At 41.9% G+C, this 24,394-nt stretch overlaps 1 protein-coding gene across 6 annotated transcripts in view; it reads right to left on the bottom strand.

Annotated features, from left to right (window-relative positions):
* The window catches only part of LOC119489419 (ERC protein 2-like), a 184,098-nt gene extending 162,366 nt beyond the window's left edge, over positions 1–21,732 (bottom strand). For 3 of the 6 annotated variants that reach the window (XR_005207175.1, XM_037771802.1, XM_037771806.1), the window contains exons 1-4: positions 21,545–21,731; positions 16,808–17,941; positions 11,599–11,622; positions 10,583–11,476 (exon numbers count right to left, since the gene is read on the bottom strand). Coding sequence is in view for 5 of the 6 variants with exons in the window: in XM_037771802.1 (XP_037627730.1) it covers positions 10,583–11,476; positions 11,599–11,622; positions 16,808–17,671 (1,782 nt within the window). In the remaining variant the exon portion in view is untranslated. Of the gene's footprint in view, positions 1–10,582; positions 11,477–11,598; positions 11,623–16,807; positions 17,942–21,544 lie in introns of all 6 variants that reach the window. The other 3 variants (XM_037771804.1, XM_037771805.1, XM_037771807.1) reach the window with 2 other exon arrangements.
* Positions 21,733–24,394: the final 2,662 nt, after the last annotated feature.

The following is a 24,394-nucleotide window of genomic DNA, read 5'->3' as shown; positions in this document are numbered from 1 at the left end:
GAACTACTGTACATAGTCCAACCCAGGAAGAATTCATGATAGGGATAGAGGAAAAACACAAATGCTGTATATTTGTAATCCCATGTTGAGCTGACAGAAGGATTAAGAGGTGAGCACTCATTACTGTACCTGCCAGATAACGTCAGGATCAAAACAGAAAGGGGGGTTGGTGTTCTGCAATCACAAAACATACACCGCTTAGAGAAAGCAACAGCACAGACCACGCAGAAACTGGAGCAAACATGCACACACATAGGATGAAGTAACACAGAATTTTGCATCAATACTCAACAACATTTCAGGACAATTACAAAAAAGCCACGACGCAGGAAAAAAATGTCCTCCTCATTATCAACGTCGTCGAAGGAAGACGTTCTGTCTCTTCCCCCCCTTCATATGTCTAATCCTTCTGGCAACGCTTGTTTTGACTTTCCAATTAATGCAGTCAGATTTAATTTGGCCCCTCTCATGCATTTACAACAGCGTGGGCATCCGAGCACATGTGCAGTCCGTTAATAGGCAGACAAATCACAAAGTATGTGTGAAAAATAACTGTGGTTTCGCTGTAAAGGAACCACTTTTAGAACAAGCGTTTGCTGAATGAACACTACATATGTGTGTGTGGGGGGGGGGGGGGGGGGGGGGTGGTTGCATGCAGACACATGTGGAGTCAACTGCATTTTTCACAGCTCTGACGACTTCAAAGGGCTGAGATGAGAGTGAAAGCTTCCATATGTGACATTTGAAACAAATTGAATAAGTGCTCTGCTCTGCATGGGCCAATAATGGCCTTTACTTGGGCAGGGCCCGCCACACGGACACGAGGCAACAATGAGACAATGTTTTCTTGGATTGTTTGTGCATGTATGTTTGTGTCTAAGCCAGATCCTCTGCCGCTGCTCACGTTACGGCAGCGTACATCAATAATTAAAGCTTTGTTGGTATGGAGCTGATATCAGACTAAACCAGGCAACAGCTGAAAAGCAAACTACGCTGCTCAAACAAGATCACACAACAACAGACTTTAGTTCTTATCACACCTACCGCAGCCTCGCTGATGTCATACACACTCCCCCGTGTAGCACATTATTACTTAGCATGCTAAACCAGCTATTGTTGAGAGCTGCGAATCCTACCTTCATATCAATGACAGTCTGCAGAGCCCTGGTCTTGGCCGGGTCGGCCTGGAGCTGGTTGCGGCGGTGGAGCTCCTGGGGAGGGACCCGGTAAAAATAAGCTTGGCGGCTCATCATCTTTAGCACTTTCTAACACCCACAGCTTCAGAGCCACTTGGAAAGACACACTGATCAGTCTGACCAATTCCAATCGCTGTCTCTCTTAAAAAAAATGCTATGTTATCCTCTTCTGTACATCCTTAAAAATCTTGTTTTGCAGAACTTTTCCTGTGACCTTTAAACTGGCCCCCGTGGACTTCTCTCCATCTCTAACAGCAGGTGCTGGTATATTCTCTGCTCTCTCTTCTTCTGTCTTTCTGTTCGTTAGCGGGAAGGACACACACTCATCTATAGGTCATCTGAATCTGTCTCTATCACTCTTTCGGTCTCTTTCTTTCTATTTCTTATCTCACTCACGTGTCATCTCTGTCTCTCTCTCGCAGATGTCTCTGGCAGGATAAAGCTCTTGCTTAGCAACACTTTCTACCAGCACATGCGCTACACTTCTTCTATCAATAATTAATGGTAGCTCTGACCTACAACTATGCCCACACACATTCAAGCTAATAGGCACACACACACACACACACACACACACACACACACACAAATACCGACACTACTTGTTGAGTCAATGGACAAGTCCATTCGGGAGAGAGAACAATGATGATGAGTTTCAACTGCACTGCAATAAATTGAAAGCATTTCATTACAGTATTTATAACCTGAATGGTTGTGTTTTGTTATTGTACTAATCTGCCTCGCTCACGTAGGTAAATAGGGAGGACAACATATTAGAAACACCTTCAATATAATGAAGTCAAATACAAAAATCGCCATTTACAAATGCCTATAAAATGACCATATCAACACTTCCCGCAGCAAAAAATGGAGTGAAGCCTGCCGGCTAGTTTAGGCAGCTGCTTCATTCACAAGTGAAATGCACCACTGTAACGTCTATCCAACGAAACACAACCATCATTGCTGCTGCTTTGCTTTAATCAGCCTTACCGCCACCTGGCGTCTAACTGTGCGCTCTGACTCTAGTCTCAAGGGGAAGATATCTGCTATCACAGAGCAAAGATACCAAACAATAACTATACGGCTGCTCCATTATTTCACTGACTGAACGGTTCATTCTAAACTTTCTTTAAACCTTTATTTAACCAGGGAGGCAGAGCTGAGAGCAACGATCTCTTTGTCCCGAACGCCCAGTTCGCAGCCACACAGCCACACACGTTCACACCCAGCAGCCGCCCAGCACAACCACTGTCTGATCTGCTGGCCACCGAGTGGCTCCGCTGGAGCAGTTGGGGGTTTGGAGCACATCAGTTGTGGTGATGAGGGAGTGGCTCTTGCTCGAAGGCACTTCAATGGTGGCAAGCGCTGTTCTTTCAATCCCCACCCAGATTCGTCTTTATTGAACCGCGGGCTTGTGACCCGCAGGCTCGTCAAAAACTTCAGGCGACCACTTCCAGCTTCACAGAGGATTCACTGCAGGACTACTGCATTGGTTTGTACACTGCTATAGTGCATGATGTGCTACATGGAAACAAAATAAGTTATCGTAGACGGAGTTGCAGGTGACAGAACAAAGGCTTCATAACAAACAAATGTGCACAGTAGGTGAGAAAAGTGAGGGCTGCCTGCCGCTGCTGTGTGATTGTGTTATAGGCAAACATGGACACATGGAATACCTATTGGGCTACATAGGATCGCAAAAACACAGCACACACCCACACACAGATTAATGCCTAATTGTGTATATATGTTCGATTTATATATTGTAGCCAGGGGTCCCACACCCAATGAATTTTCCAAACTTTTCCATAACTTTTCCATGATATTTGACCCCATTTCTATGACTTACAATGGCTATTAGTAGTAGTTTAGTAGTTTAATATTGGTAAGACACAATAATGAGGCTCTTACTCATGTTATGTTCTTAGTCATGGTATTGATGCTTTTTCCCTTTAGAATGGCTGACCAGAGTCACTTCCCCTATGTTGCCAAAGTTAACTTTTTGGTGCAGAGCCTACATCCAGGGTGGCGAGGGTCTCTTAATAAACATGCACTTCCCAGGCATTTAGACATCCCTGCCGACAACTAGCTGCATACACCAATGTGTATCACGTGATACTAGTGACATTTGAATAGTCACACAGCGCAGCAATGGATTTTAAATTAGTAATACAAGGAACGTATTTTGCATAACGTTACACATGTTTTAGGATTTGTATGAACACATTTAAAACAATAGCCAAAACAATGTATATTCAAAACCTTTCCAAAACATCCCAAACCATTGCCAGGTCTGGAAACTGCCTCTCTCACCATTTGTACAGATATACAAACCAAAGGTACAGATGGGGATTAAATGATAGAGAAACTGCAATACTATCAAAGCCAAAACTGGAAAAATGACAGCCACCAAATCAGACAGAAACCACATTGAGATGGGACATTCTTATGAAGGCAGCTCATCAGTCAGTCAGAGGACATGAAAAAGACTTAAGGAAAGCATGTGTAGACACACAGGGAGAGGCAACAGGTCTTCCCACTGCTCCCATTCTTCCCAGTGAGTTGAAATGAGAGGAGACAAGGGCCTTATCCTCTTGTCCATGTCAGTTGTGGATAAGGAGGGATTACTGCTGTCAGAGCATACCTCCCACAGACTGCTATGCCCACTGCTGCCACTATCCTAATCTCCTACTGACCATATGTGTATTAATGTGTCACTGGGAGTGTGTTTCAGAGTTTTTGAGAGAGTGTGTATTCACTCCTTATCAACAAAGGTTAGAGTACAGTTAGAGTACAATAAGGGAAATTAAGTCATGCAAGAGAGCATGTCATCAAAGACCGTCCTCTCTGCTCCACATGTGTCAGAGGACCGAGCATATGGAATGAATAGGATCAAACGTAACACTATAGCAATAAGTGCCGGCATCCTGAATGAAGGATACGGTCAAAAAGTTCAATTCTAGCCTGAAGGCAGTAGTGTCATATATGCCATGCGCAGACTAGAACATGACACACACACACATTCATCAATCACATTCCCATCCCTTCTCCATCAGCGAGAGAAAAAGGAAACACATTTGCTCGCCACAAAATGTGAAAATGTGTCCGCCGTATATCAGCTCGACGGCTTGAAAGAGCAGTTTGAAAAGACAAAAGGGGAAAATCAGAGGGGAAAGCCTTGCCGAGAAACAGGGAGGGGGGCGAGGAGAAGGTTTGAGGGGGTGTAATTTTGTCCCGATAAACTTTTCCGCTCAAACATTCTGGGAGATCAACAGAGCGTGGCGAGTGTGCGGTGCCCGGGGTGTGGTGGTGGGGAGAAGGGAGCATTGGTGTGTGTGTGTGTGTTTGCTGATGGTATTTACAGTGGTCGTCTTATGTTAGTTGAGAGGGGCTTCATTAGCGGAGGTTGAAAGAAGCCAATCAAGAACGGAGCCCAACCCGGGACAGGCTTTTCACCGATTAACCTAACCACAACAGTTAGCACACATCAGCTGGGGGACAAAGAAAAAGTTAAAGCCCCCTTCCAGTGTTTTTTGGCATTTCTATGATATTTCATATTTATTTGAGTAATTTCCTGACTAAGTTGGTTAGCCAAACTGTTTGCCATTTTTTTTTTGATAAATAACTTCATTTTGTGCTCAAAGAATATGACGTATGACTATGGTAGAAGCTGCAAGTCATACGTCATCCTTCTAGGTGTAGTTAGCTAGCCCAACTTGTTTTCTTTTTCTTTTTTTGTTTTCTCCACCTTAGTTTAGTGTGTTTATTTTCACAATGGCATTTGTGTGCGCCAAGAACGTGCGCAATCAACGCAGTGGATATGAAATCTCACCGGCAGAATTAGCACAGCATACTGACCGTCTCTCTCACTCGCTGTCTTCTTTACTGTCTCCTGCTGGAGATAAATTAACTGAAAACAGCCGACGCCGTTTTGGAGGTTTGCCGGCCTCTAACAGGTCCGGATGAAGGGGAGCGCACAACTTTCAGCTCAAGAGAAAACAAGAGAAAAGTCACGTTTGAGAAATAAACAAAATCTGCACCTCCAAAACGTCCCGAAACGGTCAATAGGCAAACCTCTGCAACGTTAATCCGTTCTCCCGTGCGCTGTGGCCGGCGTGTGGAGGTGCAGCAGCAGCAGCCAGACAGCCGCCTCGCCAGGAGGAGACGGTGAAGAAGAGAGCGAGTGAGAAAGAGTCGGTGTCTTGCGCTAATTCTTGTCTCATTTGTGGTCTGATAAACAGTAAATTCATCTAAACTGTGTTGAAAAACGATGCAATCTGGTTGCCATGGTAATGAATTACGTCTGACTACTAACCACACCCCCGTTCTCTGTGTGAGAAAGAACATTAACCAAAAGACAGGAAGTAAAACTAGCTGGAGGGGGGCTTTAATGTTGATTGGCAGACAAACATACACAAACAGAGAGGCAGATGAGAAAGAAGAGAGCTGATGGGCCGGTGCCATGAGAAAGTGAGCAAAAAAGAAAAAAGCAGGAAAGAGATTACGAAAAAGACGGATTTGCTGACATGAACTTCCACTTCTCCTCAACATGCTGGCACTTTTAAGTTTCATCAATGTTTGAGAGAGGATGCGGGGGCAGACAGAGCGGGGCCTGCCAAAAACAGCAGCAGGACTTCTGAAGAAAGTCATACTATAGAAAAAACATTGGAGCCATAAGTGTTCTGCCCTTACGTTCTCAACACTAGAGCAACACCACATACTCGTACTGATCCAATACTGAGATGTCTTCATACACAGTATGACTCTATCCAGAGCCCCTAAGGACCATGTGAAATCTGCAGTATGATGTGTATGAAAGTAGATTTGCCATCTCCGAGGAAAAATCTCACAGTGAGAGTGTGCATGTGTGTGTGCACGCCCTTGGCAGCAGGTCGGGGCTGGGCAGGAACAGACCAGTGGTGCGGCTGTTATTATTGGGTCTACTGGGACCTGGCGGCTGGGGAGAGCCGATTAGGCACAGATTTATGCCTCTCAGCGTGTGTGTGTATGTGTGGACCATCACACATAACTTAGGCTCACAGTTAGTTCATGTAACCGACACACTAGTTAAATTATAATAGAACACTGCCACTCTGTGGAGAATGCTAGTACTGCAAATATGTATCAGTAAATATTATAGAGGAGAGGCTGTTTGAAATGAAGAACCCAAGCATACTACTAAAACCTGCAGTAGCCAGAGTGTTTTTGGCATCATTGGGTAAAAAATCCATAATAACCTTTCAGCATATTGTAATTCAAGTGTTCTGAGAGAAAACCAGACTTCTACACCTCCTCGTGGCTCTGTTTTCAGGCTTTAAAAAAATCGAGCCCTTGACGGGAGATTTTTACCAATCACAGGTCATTTCAGAGAGAGCGTTCCTATTGGCTGTTCATTCAACGGAGGCAGCTGTCAATCACTCGCAAACTCCGATCAAACGGTCAAACTAGGCAGCGTTGATCAAATATGAATCAATATTCTGTTGCTGTAATGTCTGTTTCTCGCCTCAAATGTTTTCAGAAACATCTTGTAGTGTACTGTTAAGCTGTAAAATGAGAAATTTAATGACTGTGTTTGTGAAATCTTGCACCAGAGGATGCAGAGGCACATGATTTTTTTTCAGATTAGCTGTCTCATGCACTACTGTCAGGATATAGTGATCTTTATCATTTTTGCTCCAATTCTACCCACTGCTGCTTTAATATATGGCTTCTACATTGTTCTAACAAATGATGGTGATGTTGACTATTTTATCTCAAGTACCAAGTGAATAGGCTGACACAGATGTGCCAGTGGTCTGTGCAGGTAAAACACATCTGGCCATGGTTTGTAAGTTCTGAGCGGTACAACAGAGAGAGAGAGAAAAGGGAAAAGACCAAAAGAAATTTCAATTCTCTGTTTACCATGACTCAATTCTCTGATTTGCATCATACACACCTATAGGTTCACACATTTTCACATCATCTCCTAAACCGTCCTTACATAAAATATATATATATATATGTATGTATACATATATATATACGTATATATATACGTATGTATATATACGTATATATATATATATATACGTATATATATATATATAAGATACTATAAACACAAATTTAAGGTGATAATTTCTCTTCAAACCAGCAAAGAATACCAAGATAGAATACCAAGCCCCTGTGTCAACCCTCAGCCATGTTTGAAGGATAAATAAAAGCAGAGGTGAACTGAAAATGGAGGCATTTATTATCCCAGCTCAAGCTAAACAAGCTGGGTCATTTAAAAGGAGAGTAATGGGCGAGGTAATGAAAGGCAGTTGGGCTGGTTTCCTTTGGCGCTAATCAAAAGAGCTCAGAGCAGTGCCCCCTAATAGAGGCAATAGCTGCACAACCATCACTGGCTTGCCTTCGCTAACCATGACAAGTGCAAGTGTAAAGCTAAATTATGTTTGTGTGTCAGAATACCACTCTGCATCACAAAGGCAAGAGGCCTTCACAGGAAGTAGGCCGTTAAATGAGTGCATAGAAATCCTTCAATTAATGTATTCAGCCCAACTTTAAAGCTCACATTCTGCAGTAACCACAACCACATCAAACTGTCAGACAACTACACTATTCTTCACCACAATGTTAATAAACTACATTTTGATGTTTTCATACATAAATGTTGAATTTTTAAGTGTCTGTCTTTTCACTTTTCACCTCACAATTCAATGTGTAGTAGCTCAGTTACGAGGAACTATTTTGATGTATCATCTATTTGTTGCACATAATCAACACTACATTATTCATTATTTTGTATATGTTTCCAAAATCCTCATTACAATACAATTATTTTGGTTCAAGCATAGTATTATTATTAAACTGTTATAAAAATAACATTTAAAATATGTTATTTCACTTATATGTAATACACCATGCACAGTATCAAACCTTGTTAAATCTTTTCATCTGATGTATATACAAATTAGAGGTGGGAATCACCTGAGGCCCCACAATGCGATATTATCCCGATACTTGAGTCACAATACCATCTTATTGCGTATTGTGATAAGATATATTGCGATTTATTAACTTTTTCAACTGAAAATGATGCTGTTTGTCAACATCTGTTTTATCCAATAAGATACAGTTTTCACTCTGTTCATCTCAGAGTTTTCATTCACATATCTTGAGGTCAGAGGTCAAGGGACCCCTTTGAAAATGGCCATGCCAGTTTTTCCTCGTCAAAGTTTAACATAAGTTTGGAGCACTATTTAGCGTTTTTCCCACAAGCGAACATGACATGGTTGGTAGCTTCAATTCCTTGGCTTTTCTAGTTTCATATCATACCAGTATCTTCACTCTGGCTCTAAGACTGAGCCCGCTACAACCTCTGAAAGACAGAGGTTAATAGTTTATATAATAAAATATTGATACTTGACGTCCATGTATCGATATAATATTGCCACGCAAAATACTGCGATACTGTGCTGTATTGATTTTTTCCCCCACCCTAATACAAATACAACTACTATTATTAATTCAAAGGGCTCTACAGCATATCATGAACATTGAGTGTAGTACTATCTACAATCAGTTTGTTTCACTCTAAACCAGGCTTTTTAAAAACTGAAAAATAATCTGCTACACTTGAGCTGCAATCATTTCAACTCTCTCTCTCTCCCTCACACACACACACACACATATATACACAGTATATGTGCATATATACACTCAGAGAGAGACTCCCTCACCCCATCTCAACCTCAGAGGAGAGGAGGCCAGAAGGAGATGAGGGAAAAAAACGAAAGAACAACAATCACCTCTCTTTTCAATCAGGGCGGTCAGAGTGTTTTCCCTCATTAATCATACATTAATATTCAGACAAACACAGTCTGTTTTTCTACCTTAGAAAAACACTCCTTTCTCCCATCTCTCGCTCTCTCACCTCTCACCCCCTCCTCCTCCTTTGCACCCACAGTATGTGTTAAGCTGTCAAGCAGTTAAAAATAGCACAGCACACAGAGTGTGTGTGAACAGGTACTCACCTCTTACACACACAGCATGGTTAGGACCTTTACGCACACACAAACACACACACACACACACACAAGGACACACATGCACAGCAGTGGTTGCATTAGCATGGGGCGGAAACACCCACGATCCGCTCTGACAAAATCATCACACCCGGCACGGGTGGATATCCCATCAGCCACCAGCAGACCGGCGAGGGAGTGTCTTCCCTAGAAACGCTAAGCCGACAGGCCCCAGATGTGCACGCATGCTCACATACACACACAAAACACACACGCAATCATTCTGACCGGGCACGGCAGACATAGACGCAGACAAACAACATAGACAGAAAAACAAGAACATCACGACACAAACAATAGCAGAGGCATGCACAGGCATGAAACACACACACACACACACACACACACACCGACAGAGAGGTAGAGAAATTAAAGGCTAAGAAGATTTAGGAGTTAAAAATAAACAAGGCAGGAGTGAGGAGCAAAGAGCAGAGCCCTCCTGGCAGAGGATACAGACACACCTGTGCTACAGTGCTTGGCTGCTGCTTTGAAATTCTCAATCAAATCAAAAATGTAATTGAGTCTCTGAGGAAGACAGAAAAAAACAGGATACCAATAATATATTCTTTCTTGTATTTAAACTGAGAATTTTTTAATTCCATAACAAGCTCACTGCACGCCACATGTTGTAGAATAAATGCAAAATGCACAGACAAGAGGCATATGAGCAACTGCCATATGAGCATGTGCATATCCAGGACAACACACACACACACACACACACACACACACACACTGACAAACAAACCGAGTCATATTGTAAAACTGCATGGCTGAACACAGGCTTAGAGCTCTCCGTATGTTAATCTGGCCCATTGATAAGACCTGCTGAGCTGCTTTCTGCTCCCTACACTCTACATAATACACACACACACAGACACACTCACATACACACACGTACATATCAACATACCAAATGCATTAATAACATTTGCACAGCAAAATTAATCTCGTCGCCGAATATGCAAATTTAAAAAATACATGAAACAAATAGATCTTATATGTATTTAAGTATGGAGTACGATACTGAAAAAATATTTCACTTTTAACCATTCATATATATCTGTTTGGTATTGAAAATCACATGTTTTAGCCATCATGTGCTGATGGAGATCCGACACAATTATTGCTTTGTATTGACGGTTGTGTACTATGATTTGCAATATCGAAAAACTCACATGATTTTATTAAAGTGAAAGATAATAAATATTGAAATACTGCCCAGCCCTACTGTTAAAACCACTTTGATACTAGAGATGAATGGTTCACGTAAACCGCGTACCATTCACCCACTCAAAAATATGCGTAGTGATAACCCACCTCTTTCACATGCATGTTCTCCAGCTGCGCTTCAGCCTCCTGTGCCGCCATGGTTATGATACCTGTCCGCTGTCCTCGACCCCAGTGTCCCTGACCTTGACTTTGACTTTGACTTTGAACTTGACCTTGACCGTGGCCCTGGCCCTGGCCCTGGCCCTGGCCCTGGCCCTGGCTCTGAACCTGGCCCTGGCCCTGGCCTTGGCCCTGGCCTTGGCCCTGGCCTTGGCCCTTGCCCTGGCCCTGGCCCTGAAGCATCTCCAGCAGCCTCTGGATGCTCTCGTCCCGGGAGCCCAGAGTCTGTTTCTGAGAATCGATCCTCATCTCCATCTCTTCCATGGTCTTCTTCAGCAGGAACAGCTCCTTGGCCTGCCGCTCGTGCTCCGACTGCAGCCGGAAGAAATTTGCCTCTGATGGATCCAGAGGAGGCGGCGAGGAGAAGCCGTCACACCCGGGCACCTGGCAGGGGCTGCCAGGCCGAAGTGAACCAGAGCTGGGCGCTGCCACTGGACTTTGGCTCGGAGCGTAGAAGGGCTGATTTGAGTTGTTCCTCGGCCCAGGCTGAAGGGTGTTGGCGGGGCTGATTCTCTGCGCAGCTACTGCGGTGTTACAGCCATAACCGGGGCTGTGGATGATGACGTCAGCTTCCTGTTGCCTCGGATTGTAGGTGTTGGATGGGCTGACTCTCGGGCTATTCTTCGGTCCAGCGCTGTGCAGGTTGGCGGAGCTTTGTCTGGGGCTGTGGCCAGGGCTGAGCCCCCCTCTGTGGTCCTGGTCTGTGTGGAGTTCTCGATAGGAGCCGGAGTTGCTCTGCTGGCGCTGCTGCTGCAGGCGACTGTTCATCTCCCTGTGAGCCCTCAGTTCCTCCTGAAGCTCCTGAACGGTCAACGGAAGCTGCTACAAAGAGAGAAAGATCAATAAGTACATAAACATACCAAACACACAGACATATATTAAAAAATTCCTAAACACATGACGACACACATGAAAAAGTTTGTAGTGGGGTACATAAAACAGACCTTGATTCTTCTGATTTCCACAGGCTGCAGCAGGGAGATGTGACATAAGAAAGACACGCACATGCATAAAGCCAAAACAGTAAGCAGATATACAGTATACCCTGAATATCAAACCATCATGTAGATCACTTCAAGCTGTTGGGTGATGGTTGCATGCTTTGGCCACCAGGGGGTGCCATTTCTCTTCAAAACACAGTGAGAATAGATAGAAGGTATCAAAAATGACTTATGTTTGCAGGAGGTGAATGCAATGAGCTTCATGGGGTCCCAATTGTGCCGCTCAATAATCGATAGATAAATAAACTGACATATAAATAATTAATCAAGAATACAATTTCGACATTAGCAAAGCAAACTGATAAAAAAGAATAATCAAGAGTTGAGTCCTTAATGAATAAAACATTGCACATGCAGCTTGCGTGACATTTAAAAAACCTGTCTTGAATTCATTTTTATTGGTTTAAACAACGTCTGCACAATGCGAGTTTGTAAAGACGGACTGAAGAAGTTTACTGATGCAATTTCTGATTGATTCGTCAATACGTTTTATCACTTGAACAATTCATTACTAAGTGGCACAAATGGGCCCCAAGCAGGGTAAGAAAAGGCTGTAAGGAAATCACATAAAAGGAAACAGAAACACTCAACAGAGACTATGCCAAAGATTAATTGACACAAAACACTAAACAGAAGTTAAATTACAAATCTTTTCCTCCGTGTGAAGATATTACTAATTTCTCCTCAAACCTTCTTATACTCCTCTGCTCGAGTCCAGAAGGTGGGGAGCGCCAAGGACACAGAGTTGAGATGTAGGAGGAAGGCGAGGGTGAACATGGATAATCAATGCAACAAGCTAGCGCTGAATATCAAGTCAGAGTGGGTGGAAAATCCTCCACACACTCACACTCACATACACACAGCCAAGACTGTAGACACAAATACATATGTACAAGTGTACACACACACGCACACACACACATGCACCAAACAAACAGATGGTTAGGGGACAGCTCTGGTCATTGCAGCTGAGAGAAAAGGTGACATTCCTCATGCTAATTAAAAAGTTGTCTTGTCAGACTGAACTCTTCCCAGAGTGTCTCAAAGGGCAAAACACAGGGGAAGAAAAACAGAGGAGAAAAGTGATAATCTGAAAGGAGAGATGGGGGATAGAGGTGATAAGGGAGAGTGGGGTGACAGCAGATAAGAGTTAGAATAACATCTTCTAAATGAGGTAAACCTTTTTGCATTTTCAAAGTAAATAAGTGATTGAAAGAAACTGGGCTTATTATTTCTGACTTCATATGACAGGGCTGTAAACATTCTGAGAGAAGTTTAATTCAATTTAATAAGGGATCAATATTGCTATCAAATTTCCCATCATTATCAGCTGGAGCTGAACCATCCCTAGGTGTGTGTGGTGTGTGTGCGTGTGTGTGTGTGTGTGTGTCTGTAAGAAAGGGGGGGAGTAAGAGTGAGTCATATAATGTCTTATAATGACTAATCTTTTGTAGATATTAGGGCTGTTAAAATTAACGCAATGATAACGAGTTAACGCAAATTCGCCACTAATTTCTTTAAGGCATTAACGCACCTTGAGACTTTTAGGTTGTAGCTGGCTCAGTTTGCTAGAGTAAAGATACTGGCATCATATGAAGCTAGAAAAGGAATCCATTGATACCAACCATGTCATACTAGCTTGTCGCGAAGGAGGCTAAATAATGCTCAAAACTTACGCTAAATTTTGGCGAAGAAAAACTGGCATGGTCATTTTCAAATCTCTCACCTCAAGATATGTAGATGTACAGTAAATGGGTTCTATCGGTACCCACGAGTCTCCCCTTTACAGACATGCCCACTTAATGATAATCACATGCAGTTTGGGGCAAGTCATAGTCAAGTCAGCACACTGACACACTGACAGCTGTTGTTGCCTGTTGGGCTGCAGTTTGCCATGTTATGATTTGAGCATATTTTTTATGCTAAATGCAGTACCTGTGAGGGTTTCTGGACAATATTTGTCATTGTTTTGTGTTGTTAATTGATTTCCAATAATACATATATACATATATTTGCATTGAGCAAGCATATTTTCTCCACTACCATGTTAATAAGAGTATTAAATACTTGACAAATCTCCCTTTAAGGTACATTTTGAACAGATAAAAAATGTGCAATTAATTTGCGATTAATCACGATTAACTATGGACAATCATGCGATCATGACTAAATATTGTAATCGATTGACAGCCCTAGTAGATATATAAACTAAGGTAAAGCAAACTGACTTATTTGGTAACAACAGAGCTGAATGACAACTTAAACTGGACACATCACTGGTGGGTGTATGTCACATTGATTTTTAGTATGATCTTCAGTTTTGTTAATCTTGCTGGAAACATTAAAGGTGAAATAAGACGCTGTGAATTAAGAGGAGTGATCAAGTACAGTTGAGTTCAGCATGAGGAAAAACTACAGGCTACGTATGAGGGCAGGAGGACACATCATAAATTGTGCCTTTAATGTTTTTTATCAGTGCTTTTCTTTTTCTTTTTACTTAATTATTTAATAGGAAGGAGTTCAAAAGCAAAGAAGGGGGTCTGCATTCTGGTGACTTTTAAAGAATGAAAATAATAAAAAAAGTACACTGAAACAACATTTTTATGTTAAATAGGCCTACTTTTAATTTTACTTTTAATTCTCAGGAAAGAAAACTGAATAATTCTCCCCTCTGGCATAAATTTGTGTAAATCTCTGGCATAAACTAATATTCATCAGTTTCTTTTCATTAATTTTTTGCCCCTGCTTGAGTATTTCTTTCTCCTACTCTCCGTCTCTCAGTCACTGAAGGCCCTTTCAGACAAAAACACGACAACGGCATCACTGCACTCTGAAACCCGTTATTTCTAATGGCAAGCGTCGTGCCACAATGGCCTTTCACTGCGTCGAGCAAAGCCCAACTTTGGGCGCTGCACGCTGTGTCGCGAGCATCTCTTTCACCGGGAAACGACATCTTGTGTAGCTTTATTGTCGTCCGGGTGGAAACAGTAGGGCTTATACATGCTGTACAGTGCCAGAAACAGAATTGTGACCCCGTGAGGTAACTGGTAGAGGGCAATGAAAAACGTGAGTCTCCCGGTAAAATCGGAAGAGTTGGCAAGTATGCAAATGGAGACTTTGCCTATGCAACTGTTCCCCAATATATTTAAATAGATGCTATGATGCAAGATTTGATCCCATTAATAAAATTAACTAATACTGCTACAATATATTCTCTACACCTTTCATTCTTGTAAGCGCACGTAAGGGTTATGTGATCATAAATCTACAGATACTGTACTGTGAGGGGTTTTAGTAGATAAACGAAGATAAAAGAAGAAAAGGGTGTAAGTAAAAAAGATGTGTGGGAGAGAGCAGTGAGCCGACACTTGGAAAAAAAAAAGAGTAATACACTCGTTGAATGGGTCAGTCGCCTTAAGGAGTAGAACTGAGACAAACACATCCATCTATCACAGTCAGGGCCGAGTGCCTGCAGATACACAGAGACTGGTAACATTGACTGTGCTGCTCCTTTTTTAATGCCACAGACGTGAGAATCTCAACCTCAGTAGTTCAGCGACAAACACATTTAATGTCTATGAACGTTACTGAATCCCTCTGGCATTTTGTGGGTGGTAAGAGTAGTGTGTGCAGCTTGTTGTGCACCTGTGTGTGAGTAATGTGTGCATATGGCCTTTGTCTTAAAGAAGAGAATGATTAGTGTAGCGCTGCAACGATTAATCGATTAGTTGTCAACTATTAAATTAATCGGCAGCTATTTTGATAATCGATTAATCGGTTTGAGTAATTTAAAAAAAAAAAAAAAAAATTGTCTGATTCCAGCTTCTTAAATGTGAACATTTTCTGGTTTCTTTACTCGTCTATGAAAGTAAACTGAATATCTTTGAGTTGTGGACATAACAAGACATTTGAGGACATCATCTTGGGCTTTGATTGACATTTCTTACCATTTTACAGACCAAACAACTAATCGATTAATCGAGAAAATAATCAACAGATTAATCAAAAATGAAAATAATCGTTGGTTGCAGCCCTAGATTAGTGTTAAATGCAGAACTTCATACAATTGCACATGCAATTCTGCTTGTTCAGGTAGCATTTAGAGAAACATTTATCAATCTAAACTCTATAAAGCTACACAGCAAATTACTATGTTCATGAAGGAACAAAGTTATTCTGTATTCATTTTCAAACTTTCTGATTTTATTATGTTAAAAATCACAGGAAAAGTGTGTGTGGGTGTGTGTGTGTGTCACAGTGTTCTCGCACTGTATGACAATGTGAGATGAAAACGCTATAAATACAAATGCAGTGGTGGCTCCTTGGTTACAAGAGGGAGGAGTCAGATGGGAGAGCGTAGATACAGTATGATTAAAGTTTGTGCATGCTTGTGTGAGAGAGATGAAGAGCGAGAGAGAGAGCAGTAAAGAGAATCAACAGAAAGTACACAAGCTGTATAGTGCGAAAGAGGAGGAGATACAGTATGTCTTGTATCTCAAGAGAAACACTTATATTTCTCCGCCAGACAAACACAGACACACGAGGAAGTAAAATGCCACACAGACAAATGGAGAAACAGAAGGAAGACAGAAAAGGAAAGAGCGGATATACAGTAGCTATGCAGTGAGACAGATACACAGTTAATGCCTCAGACTGAGTGGGACAGTCTCCAGGGAGAGGTGGCACAGGACAGACTGGTCACTATCCCTGCAGGAGTAGCTGTGAGCTTTCTTAGAGTCTGACTAACGCTGCTGCTGAATGGCTGCCACTAGGGCACGTTCCCATGGAAACACAGACAGCACTGAGCCAGGCAAGCATCTTTACAAATGAACTGCACAGAAGCATTTCCATGCAACCTTGAAGATGGGAACAAAAGGTATGATGATGTGAGAGGTATAATGTGCAAGAGGAGAGGGGCGGGTCAACAAAAAAAAGTCTGAGTGTGAATGTGAGAGCAGATAAATCAAAGAGCTTCGCTTCAAAATGAGATTTCCACCATTTGAAAAAATCTCTAATAAAATGTGCTGGTGTTAAAGTGACTTACTGTTGAATACTGAAGTTGTTGAGCATTTGATGCAGTGAAACGCTGTGAAGATGAGTGTTTTTCTTCAAAGTAGAAATATAGCATTTTTGAAACAATCATTTCTCTCACCTGCAAATCCTCATGGTTAGTCCTGTACTGGTCTTTCAGTACCGAGGTCCTCGCTCCCTCCTCCCGCCTCACCCCCTTGTCTCTTTTCACATCTGGGCTCCAGAAGTTGACATTGTTCATGCTGGGGCCCGTCCTTCCATCCCTCCCTACGTCCAGCTCTCTCCTCAGGGTGTCATTCTCCCTCTGCAGCTCCCTCAGCTGAGACTGGAGGTCAAACGAGGCAACCTCTCCCCGTCCAGCCGACTCCGGTGCCTGTGGATGTCTCCCAGACTGGCGCCGCAGACTGGAAGTCCTTGCGGGATGCAAGGTTTGGTCTACGTAGGGGTCTGATGAATGATGCAGCCCAGAGGAGGTGATGTTTGGGGTGCTGCCCATTGCTGTTGTCCGGTTAGTGTAGGAGGAGCGGCTGGTGCTCCTGCCCAGCGTCATGGTGCCTTTCGGGTACCCACCAGAGGGCTCCAAGGAATCTCGCTCACAGGGGTACATGGTGCCTGAAGTGGCATAGGCAGCGCTTATAGACTGGATGTTCTCCATAGACAGGGTTTTACCCCCCGGAGCTGTCGTTGAGCCACGAGTTGCTCCTTTCTCTGCTGCCGGGCCAGGTTTGATCTTTGAACCTGGCCTCGACACCGACCCTTCACTTCCAGCCACTTTAGGCGCTGGTGCAGGCGCACCCCCCGACACAGAGCCTGATTCCAGCCCCGAGCGGGAACCTAGTGCTGAGGTTACAGCCTGTTTGCCTTTCCCCTGTTTGGGGGATCTGGAAAAGCGTGAATGAGATGTGCTGCCATCAGTGTGCCCGCTACTCTTCGGGCCAGCTAGCAGCTTGGTCTGCGCGGGCTTGGCTCTAATGTTTAAAGGCATTTTTTCATATGGCAAAAGTGGACTTCTGAGAAGAGGTTGGGAATATTTTCATGTCCCTTTATGGGGCAAGAATGGATGACAAGGTTTAGAACAAAGGCCACCTCTCGGCCTCTCAGTTTTCACCTGTCCATCCCTGATTGTTTAGGGCTTGAGGCTGAGTCTCATTTAGTCCTATTAGAAGAAAATGGCAGTGGCGGTTGGCTAGAGGGCTCCCAGACAAACAGGCCAGAGGAGTTGTGGTTTCAGCTACAGTGCAGGACATCATGGATTCTAGACAAGTAACAGAAGGACAAATATTCAGATCCAGTCATATAAAAATAAATATCAAAAGCAGCATCACTACATGGTTCATAGGGTTGGTTATCATTTTACTATACTATTGTCAATATAAGACCAAGTTTCATACTGATACCAAAACAACTTTTTTGTTACTTTACCTAGCAATATAAACATGTTTTTCTCCAAAACCCTTTTTTTCTTTAACAAAATATTCAAAACTTTTCAAATGTCAAATACTGTCTAAACACAAACACCTGTACAAGAACTTTGCCTAAATTAAAAAAAAAAAAAAACAGTCTAAAACTGGCAGAATTATGATTTAAATGAGGAAAATATGAATAAGTAACCAAGCCTACAAATCTGACCAACAATGCCAAATTTCTGTTTGCTACTCAGCCCTACATGGTTCATGGTTGAAATTGAAATAATTAAGACCCGACAGATTTAAAGAGTGATGAATACCATCATTTCTTGCACTGAATAATCCAGAGAGCCAGTCACAGACTTATATTTAGTACATCGCAATTATATTCTTGATCTAGTGCAGTGGTTTCCATCTCTGCTCCGGGGAAGTTGGAACCTACAGTCCTGCTTTTTCACCATCTTTCCCTGCTCCTCAGGTGTGGCCAATCAAGGGCTGAAAGGCAACAGCTCTTGATCAACTAAAAACATCTGCCTCAGCTAATCAGGTGTGGGCAGAGCTCGGGGCTACGGGAAATAAGCAAGACCGTGGGTCCACAGGAGCAGGGTTGAGTACTACTGAAATTTTTTTTTAAATTACTACAGTACTCTGTAATCCTCAGTGATGTCATCACCCCCAAAAAAATTACAAATCCTCAAAACAAAATCCTCAATTTAAATAAAGTGATTCAGTCTATTAAATTAGTTAGTCTTTTTTGTATTAAATCAACTTAAATGACTGAATAATGGACTTTAATACTCTTTATTGAATATAACTTGTCAGTTTTGTCAACGTAAATAAAGTGATGACGTCTTGATGGATACGCCAAGCAAATTTTTTTCAATAACTTTTGACTTTTGGACTTTACAGTGCTCTGGAGTTATTGGGAATGTTTGGATCACACGAGTCGGAAACAATCCTACGCGGCCACCACTGGAATCTTATTCTACAAATAGTATAATACTAAGTGTAGTCTGATCTTTATCTGCAACTGTGCAGAAATACCAGGTTCAAACAGAATGTGGCCTACTGAGTAAAAATAATATATATATATCTTTTTACATAGTTTTATAAATAGACTTTTCTATAAATTACCCAGTAAGTGTGTTATTATGATTTTAGTTATACATGCAAAAATCTAATTTCACAACCTCAGAGCAGACAAATCCTGCTGTAGCATACTGCTGGTTTCTCACTCATTATGTACAGAAGCCACCACAGTAGCTGGTGAAAGAAAAAAACAGGTAGAGGGACAAGTTTGACCATTTCAGCACCACGGACAGCACTCAATCTACCGCCATAAAGCACATGGATTATAATGCCTGCTCAGATCTGAAGGAACCTGAGCTATGGCCAATGGAGACTGCAGAGGGAATTGGAAAACCAGTATTATCTGCCATCCCTCTCGGGCACTTGCAAAGCTCATTGTCAGACTTTATACCCACCATAGGATACCTTAGGATTCGACTAAAAATGGACCAGAGGAGGCACTTGGAATTTAGGCTAAATCATAGTTGGAAAGTACAGCATGTTAAAACTATGCCCATATTAGGATACAATCAGTATATACAGTAATATACAATATATTTATATTAGGGCTGTCAAAGTTAACGCGATAACGCAAAATACTTTTAACACCACTAATTTCTTTAACGCATTAACGCAACAATCTTTCAGAGGTTGTAGCGGGCTCAGTTTTAAAGCTAGAGTGAACTACTATCATCATATGTAACTAGAACCTAAGAAATCCAGTGGTACCAACCATGTCATACTAGCTTGTCGTGAAGGAGGCTAAATAACGCTGCAAACTTATGCTAAATTTTGGCGAGGAAAAACTGGCATGGCAATTTTCAAAGGGGTCCCTTGACCTCTGACTGCAAGATATGTGAATGAAAATGGGTTCTACGGGTACCCACGATTCTCCCCTTTACAGACATGCCCACTTTATGATAATCACATGCAGTTTGGGGCAAGTCATAGTCAAGTCAGCACACTGACAAACTGACAGCTGTTGTTGCCTGTTGGGCTGCAGTTTGCCATGTTATGATTTGGGAATATTTTTTACGCTAGGTGTAGTACCTGTGAGGGTTTCTGGACAATATTTGTCATTGTTTTGTGTTGTTTATTGATTTCCAATAATACATATATACATACATTTGCATAAAGCAAGCATATTTTCCCACTCCCATGTTGATAAAAGTATTAAATACTTGACAAATCTTCCTTTAAGGGACATTTTGAACAGATTAAAAAAATGTGTGATTAATTTGTGATTAATCCCGATGAAATAATCTAATCGATTGACAGCCTTAGTTTATATCATACACAATAATGGGTCATTTGTTGTCTTAAAGAGGCAAAAAGCCGCACATTAATACAAGTATAGGTCAAAAATAAATATCCCCAGGGAATCAAAGTAAGCACAACCCCAGTCCATGCATGATGGACCAGATATTGGGGACTATCTGCAAAGCAGAGGCAAATCCAAATCATAATCCCTCCTCTAATCCAAGAGGATTGGGTGCTTTGAGTCACTGCAATAGGATGCAACTGAGAGATTGGTTAAATCTGCTTGTCAGTCATAAACATAGCTGTCAATCCATCATTATCCATCATTGTTTGAGACAATGAATTGTATAGCCTTGTGTGTGCCAGCAATGGAACCAGCAAGTATAAACCTGTATCATTTTGGTACACCAATTGTGTATTATATACATATATATATATATAAAAAAAAAAAATCAATGAATGATTCAAATAAAAACACAAAGATAACCCTTTAAAACAAGGAAACATGTTAGATTGCTCCTACAGAAGCTCTGTCTACATATATCAAATATCATTATAGCATTAAGATGGAGGTCTGTGTTTCTGTGTTTAAGTTTACGGAGCTGTATGAATCCTTGTCAAATCATTTTGACAAAAAGGATTGATTAAAATACAAAAATAAAATGCCAAAAAGTAGAAAAACGTCTCACTTCGCCTCTGCACTTATACTCATGAGTTAGCAGCCAGCTGTTGCAGCGAAGAGAAAACTCGAGGCACCACCCAAACTGCCACCGCGTATAACTCGTTCATTTGCATGAGAACACTTCAGCTCAACAAGCACCAACGTTATAACGTGCAAACTATAAAGTAGACTAGTATATTTCACGGGTGGTTGCACGAGTGGAGACACAGACACAGCCTGAATAACTCTACTACGACCACCACCACGGCGGCATGATGAAGGATTAGTTTCTTGCTCATATGCGCACGGCTACATGACTTCAGAGCTAGTACCTTACATAATAATTAATCTGCCACACACAAAACTGGAAGCACAGTTTTGTTTTAATAATGTTTGTCAAATGATATGCCATAAAAGTGCAGGTGTGCACACAGGCAGGCAGCGTGTTGCTCTTCTAGCTTACCGGACAGGCAGCTCTCCATCACCGTGAAGTCCCGACCGTACCCTGTCCTCCGACTCCGACCTCCTCTGCACAGCGAGGCTCCATGATTTCATCGGCTCATCTCTCTCGTGACCTGTCCTGCCATCGGGTCCGCGTGGGCGCGCGCTCTCACACAAGCTGGCGCGTGCGCGAGTGGCGAGGTGGTGGGGCACAGCACGAGCAGCAAGGATGGATGGGAGGGTTTCTGCTTTTTTTCATAGGCTACTACACCTACATGGGCGTCGAGTTGGTTACTTGTGTAAGGTTTTAGCTATACAGGGACCCTTACAGGTGGAATTTCATTCATTCATTCATTTTCACTGTGCAATATCATTTTCCACTTGTGCAATTTTGTTAATAGTCTGTTCATTGTCAATACTGTATATAATGCTCCTATTTTTATACTTCCTTCTATTTAAATGGTTCATATTTTGTTACACTTTGTTTAGCTCTTTTTTTTTTTACTGTGTTAGATGATGCATCTTGTTTTTTGCACTATCCCCTTTGCTGCTGTACACTGCAAATTTCCCCACTGCAGGACTAATAAAGGAATATCTTATCTTATCTTATCCTATCTTATCTTATCTTAGATGGGGGACCCTGGGACAAAATGTAATAGTTTAGGGGGGTCTTTGACCTGAAACAGTTTGGGAACCACTGGGTTATTACACAGTTTCTTAATCATGCAAGTTTTTCTATGACTGCTGTTTGAGCTGAATTTGTATGAATTGGTGTTAATAAAAACAACCCTGAACTGGCTCCATTTAGTCTGCAGCACAGCTTGACAACAACATGCACATCTGCAGATTCAGTGGACACATCCAGTCAGTCAGTCAGTCAGCAGTAAACCTTAAATGCATCCACTATGAACCACATATATGACCCATGTGGTGGTGGTGGTGAGGAGTTTTTTGTTAATAGTCTGTTTATTGTCAATACTGTATATACAGCTCCTATTTTTATACTTCCTTCTATTTAAATGGTTCATATTTTGTTACACTTTGTTTAGCTCTTTTGCTTTTTTTACTGTGTTAGCTGATGCATCTTGTTTTTTGCACTATCCCTCTTTTGCTGCTGTACACTGCAAATTTCCCCAAGGCGGGACTAATAAAGGAATATCTTATCTTAATTTATCTTAATTTCAAAATTTGCCAAGTGAATTAAATTAAAGCTGCAGTGGGTATAGAAATGGAGCAAAATATGATTAAAAAAAGTATTTTTTTTTTTATAAAACGTCACTATATCCTGACAGAATAGTGCGTGAGACAGGTAATCTGAAAAAAAACATCATGTGTCCTCTGGTGTCCTCCGGTGCTCCTATAATGGCATCTGCAGGATTTAACCACAGATCGGAGAAAAAAAAACAATCAGAGCTGAGCTGGAGACTGCCATCTCTGAGCAGCTGTCAATCACTCAAAAACTCTGATCAAACGGTCAAACTAGGCAGCGCTGATCAAATATGAATCAATATTCTGTCACTGTAATGCCTATTTCTCTCCTCAAATGTTTTCAGAAACATCTTGTAGTGTACTGTTTCGCTGTAAAATGAGAAAGTGTGCTCTGGCTGGTGGGCGGTGCTTGGTATATTTCCTCAACTGATCTCAACATGGCTGCCGGGTCACAAACTTTCTCATTTTACTGCTTTTAGTACACTACAAGATGTTTCTGAAAACATTTTATGTGTGAAATAGACATTACAGTAACCAAATATTAATTCATATTTGATCAGCGCTGCCTAGTTTGACCGTGTGATTGGAGTTCGCGAGTGATTGACAGCCGGCTCATAGACGGCAGGCTCCAGCTTGGCTCTTATGGGTTGTTTTCCTACGATCTGTGAAATCCTGCAGATGCCATTAAGAGCACCGGAGGACACAGAGGCACATGATGTCTCATGCACTACTGTCAGGATATAGTGACCATCTTCAAACTAGGCACCGCTGATCAAATATGAATCAATATTCGGTTACTGTAATGCCTATTTCACACATAAAAATGTTTTCAGAAACATCTTGTAGTGTACTAAAGGCTGTAAAATGAGAAAGTCTGTGACCCTGCAGCCATGTTGAGATCAGTTGAGGAAATACCAAGCACCGCCCACAAGCCGGAGCAAACTTTCTCATTTTACATGCTAAACAGTAAACTACAAGATGTTTCTGAAAACATTTGAGGCAAGAAATAGGCATTAACAGTAACAGAATATTGATTCATATTTGATCAGCGCTGCCTAGTTTGACCGTTTGATCTGAGTTTTTGAGTGATTGACAGCTGCCTCCGTTTGATTGAACAGCCAATAGGAACGCTCTCTCTCTCTGAAATGACCCGTGATCGTCCACAGTCTCCCGTCATGGGTAGATTTTTTTAAAGCCTGAAAACAGAGCCATGAGGAGGTGCAGAAGTCTAGTTATCTATCAGAGCACTTGAATTACAATATCCTGAAAGGTTATTATGGAATTTTTGCCCAATGATGCCAAAAAGATTCTGCCTACTGCAGGTTTAACACCATGTGTGGATTTAGCCAAAGGTTTTTCAATTTTCTAAAAACTGTGCACCTTGGAGAGGGCACTTTGAGGAGGCTGTTAGAGGTCTGCAGCTGTTCAGTTCACTGTTCATTCACTCAATATAACTCAGACAGAAAATGAGTAAAAATAACTATTTTTGGTCAGAGGTTTCACTCTCAGAAAAGAGATGCCGTTTCGTCAGACGGAAATCCCGGGCCACGAGACAAGAAATGAAATAGGCTAGGTGTAAGTGTACAGTACAGAAGCACTGCACATCAGGTGTTGTTTATGAAACTTTCAATAGGTTTGCATGCACATCTGTTATTTATCTTTG

This window comes from Sebastes umbrosus, chromosome 6 (assembly GCF_015220745.1).
Source record: "Sebastes umbrosus isolate fSebUmb1 chromosome 6, fSebUmb1.pri, whole genome shotgun sequence".
In the NCBI taxonomy this organism is placed as follows: domain Eukaryota; kingdom Metazoa; phylum Chordata; class Actinopteri; order Perciformes; family Sebastidae; genus Sebastes; species Sebastes umbrosus.
The sequence above is the reverse complement of the archived record's forward strand: the minus strand, read 5'-3'. Positions and strand labels throughout refer to the sequence as shown.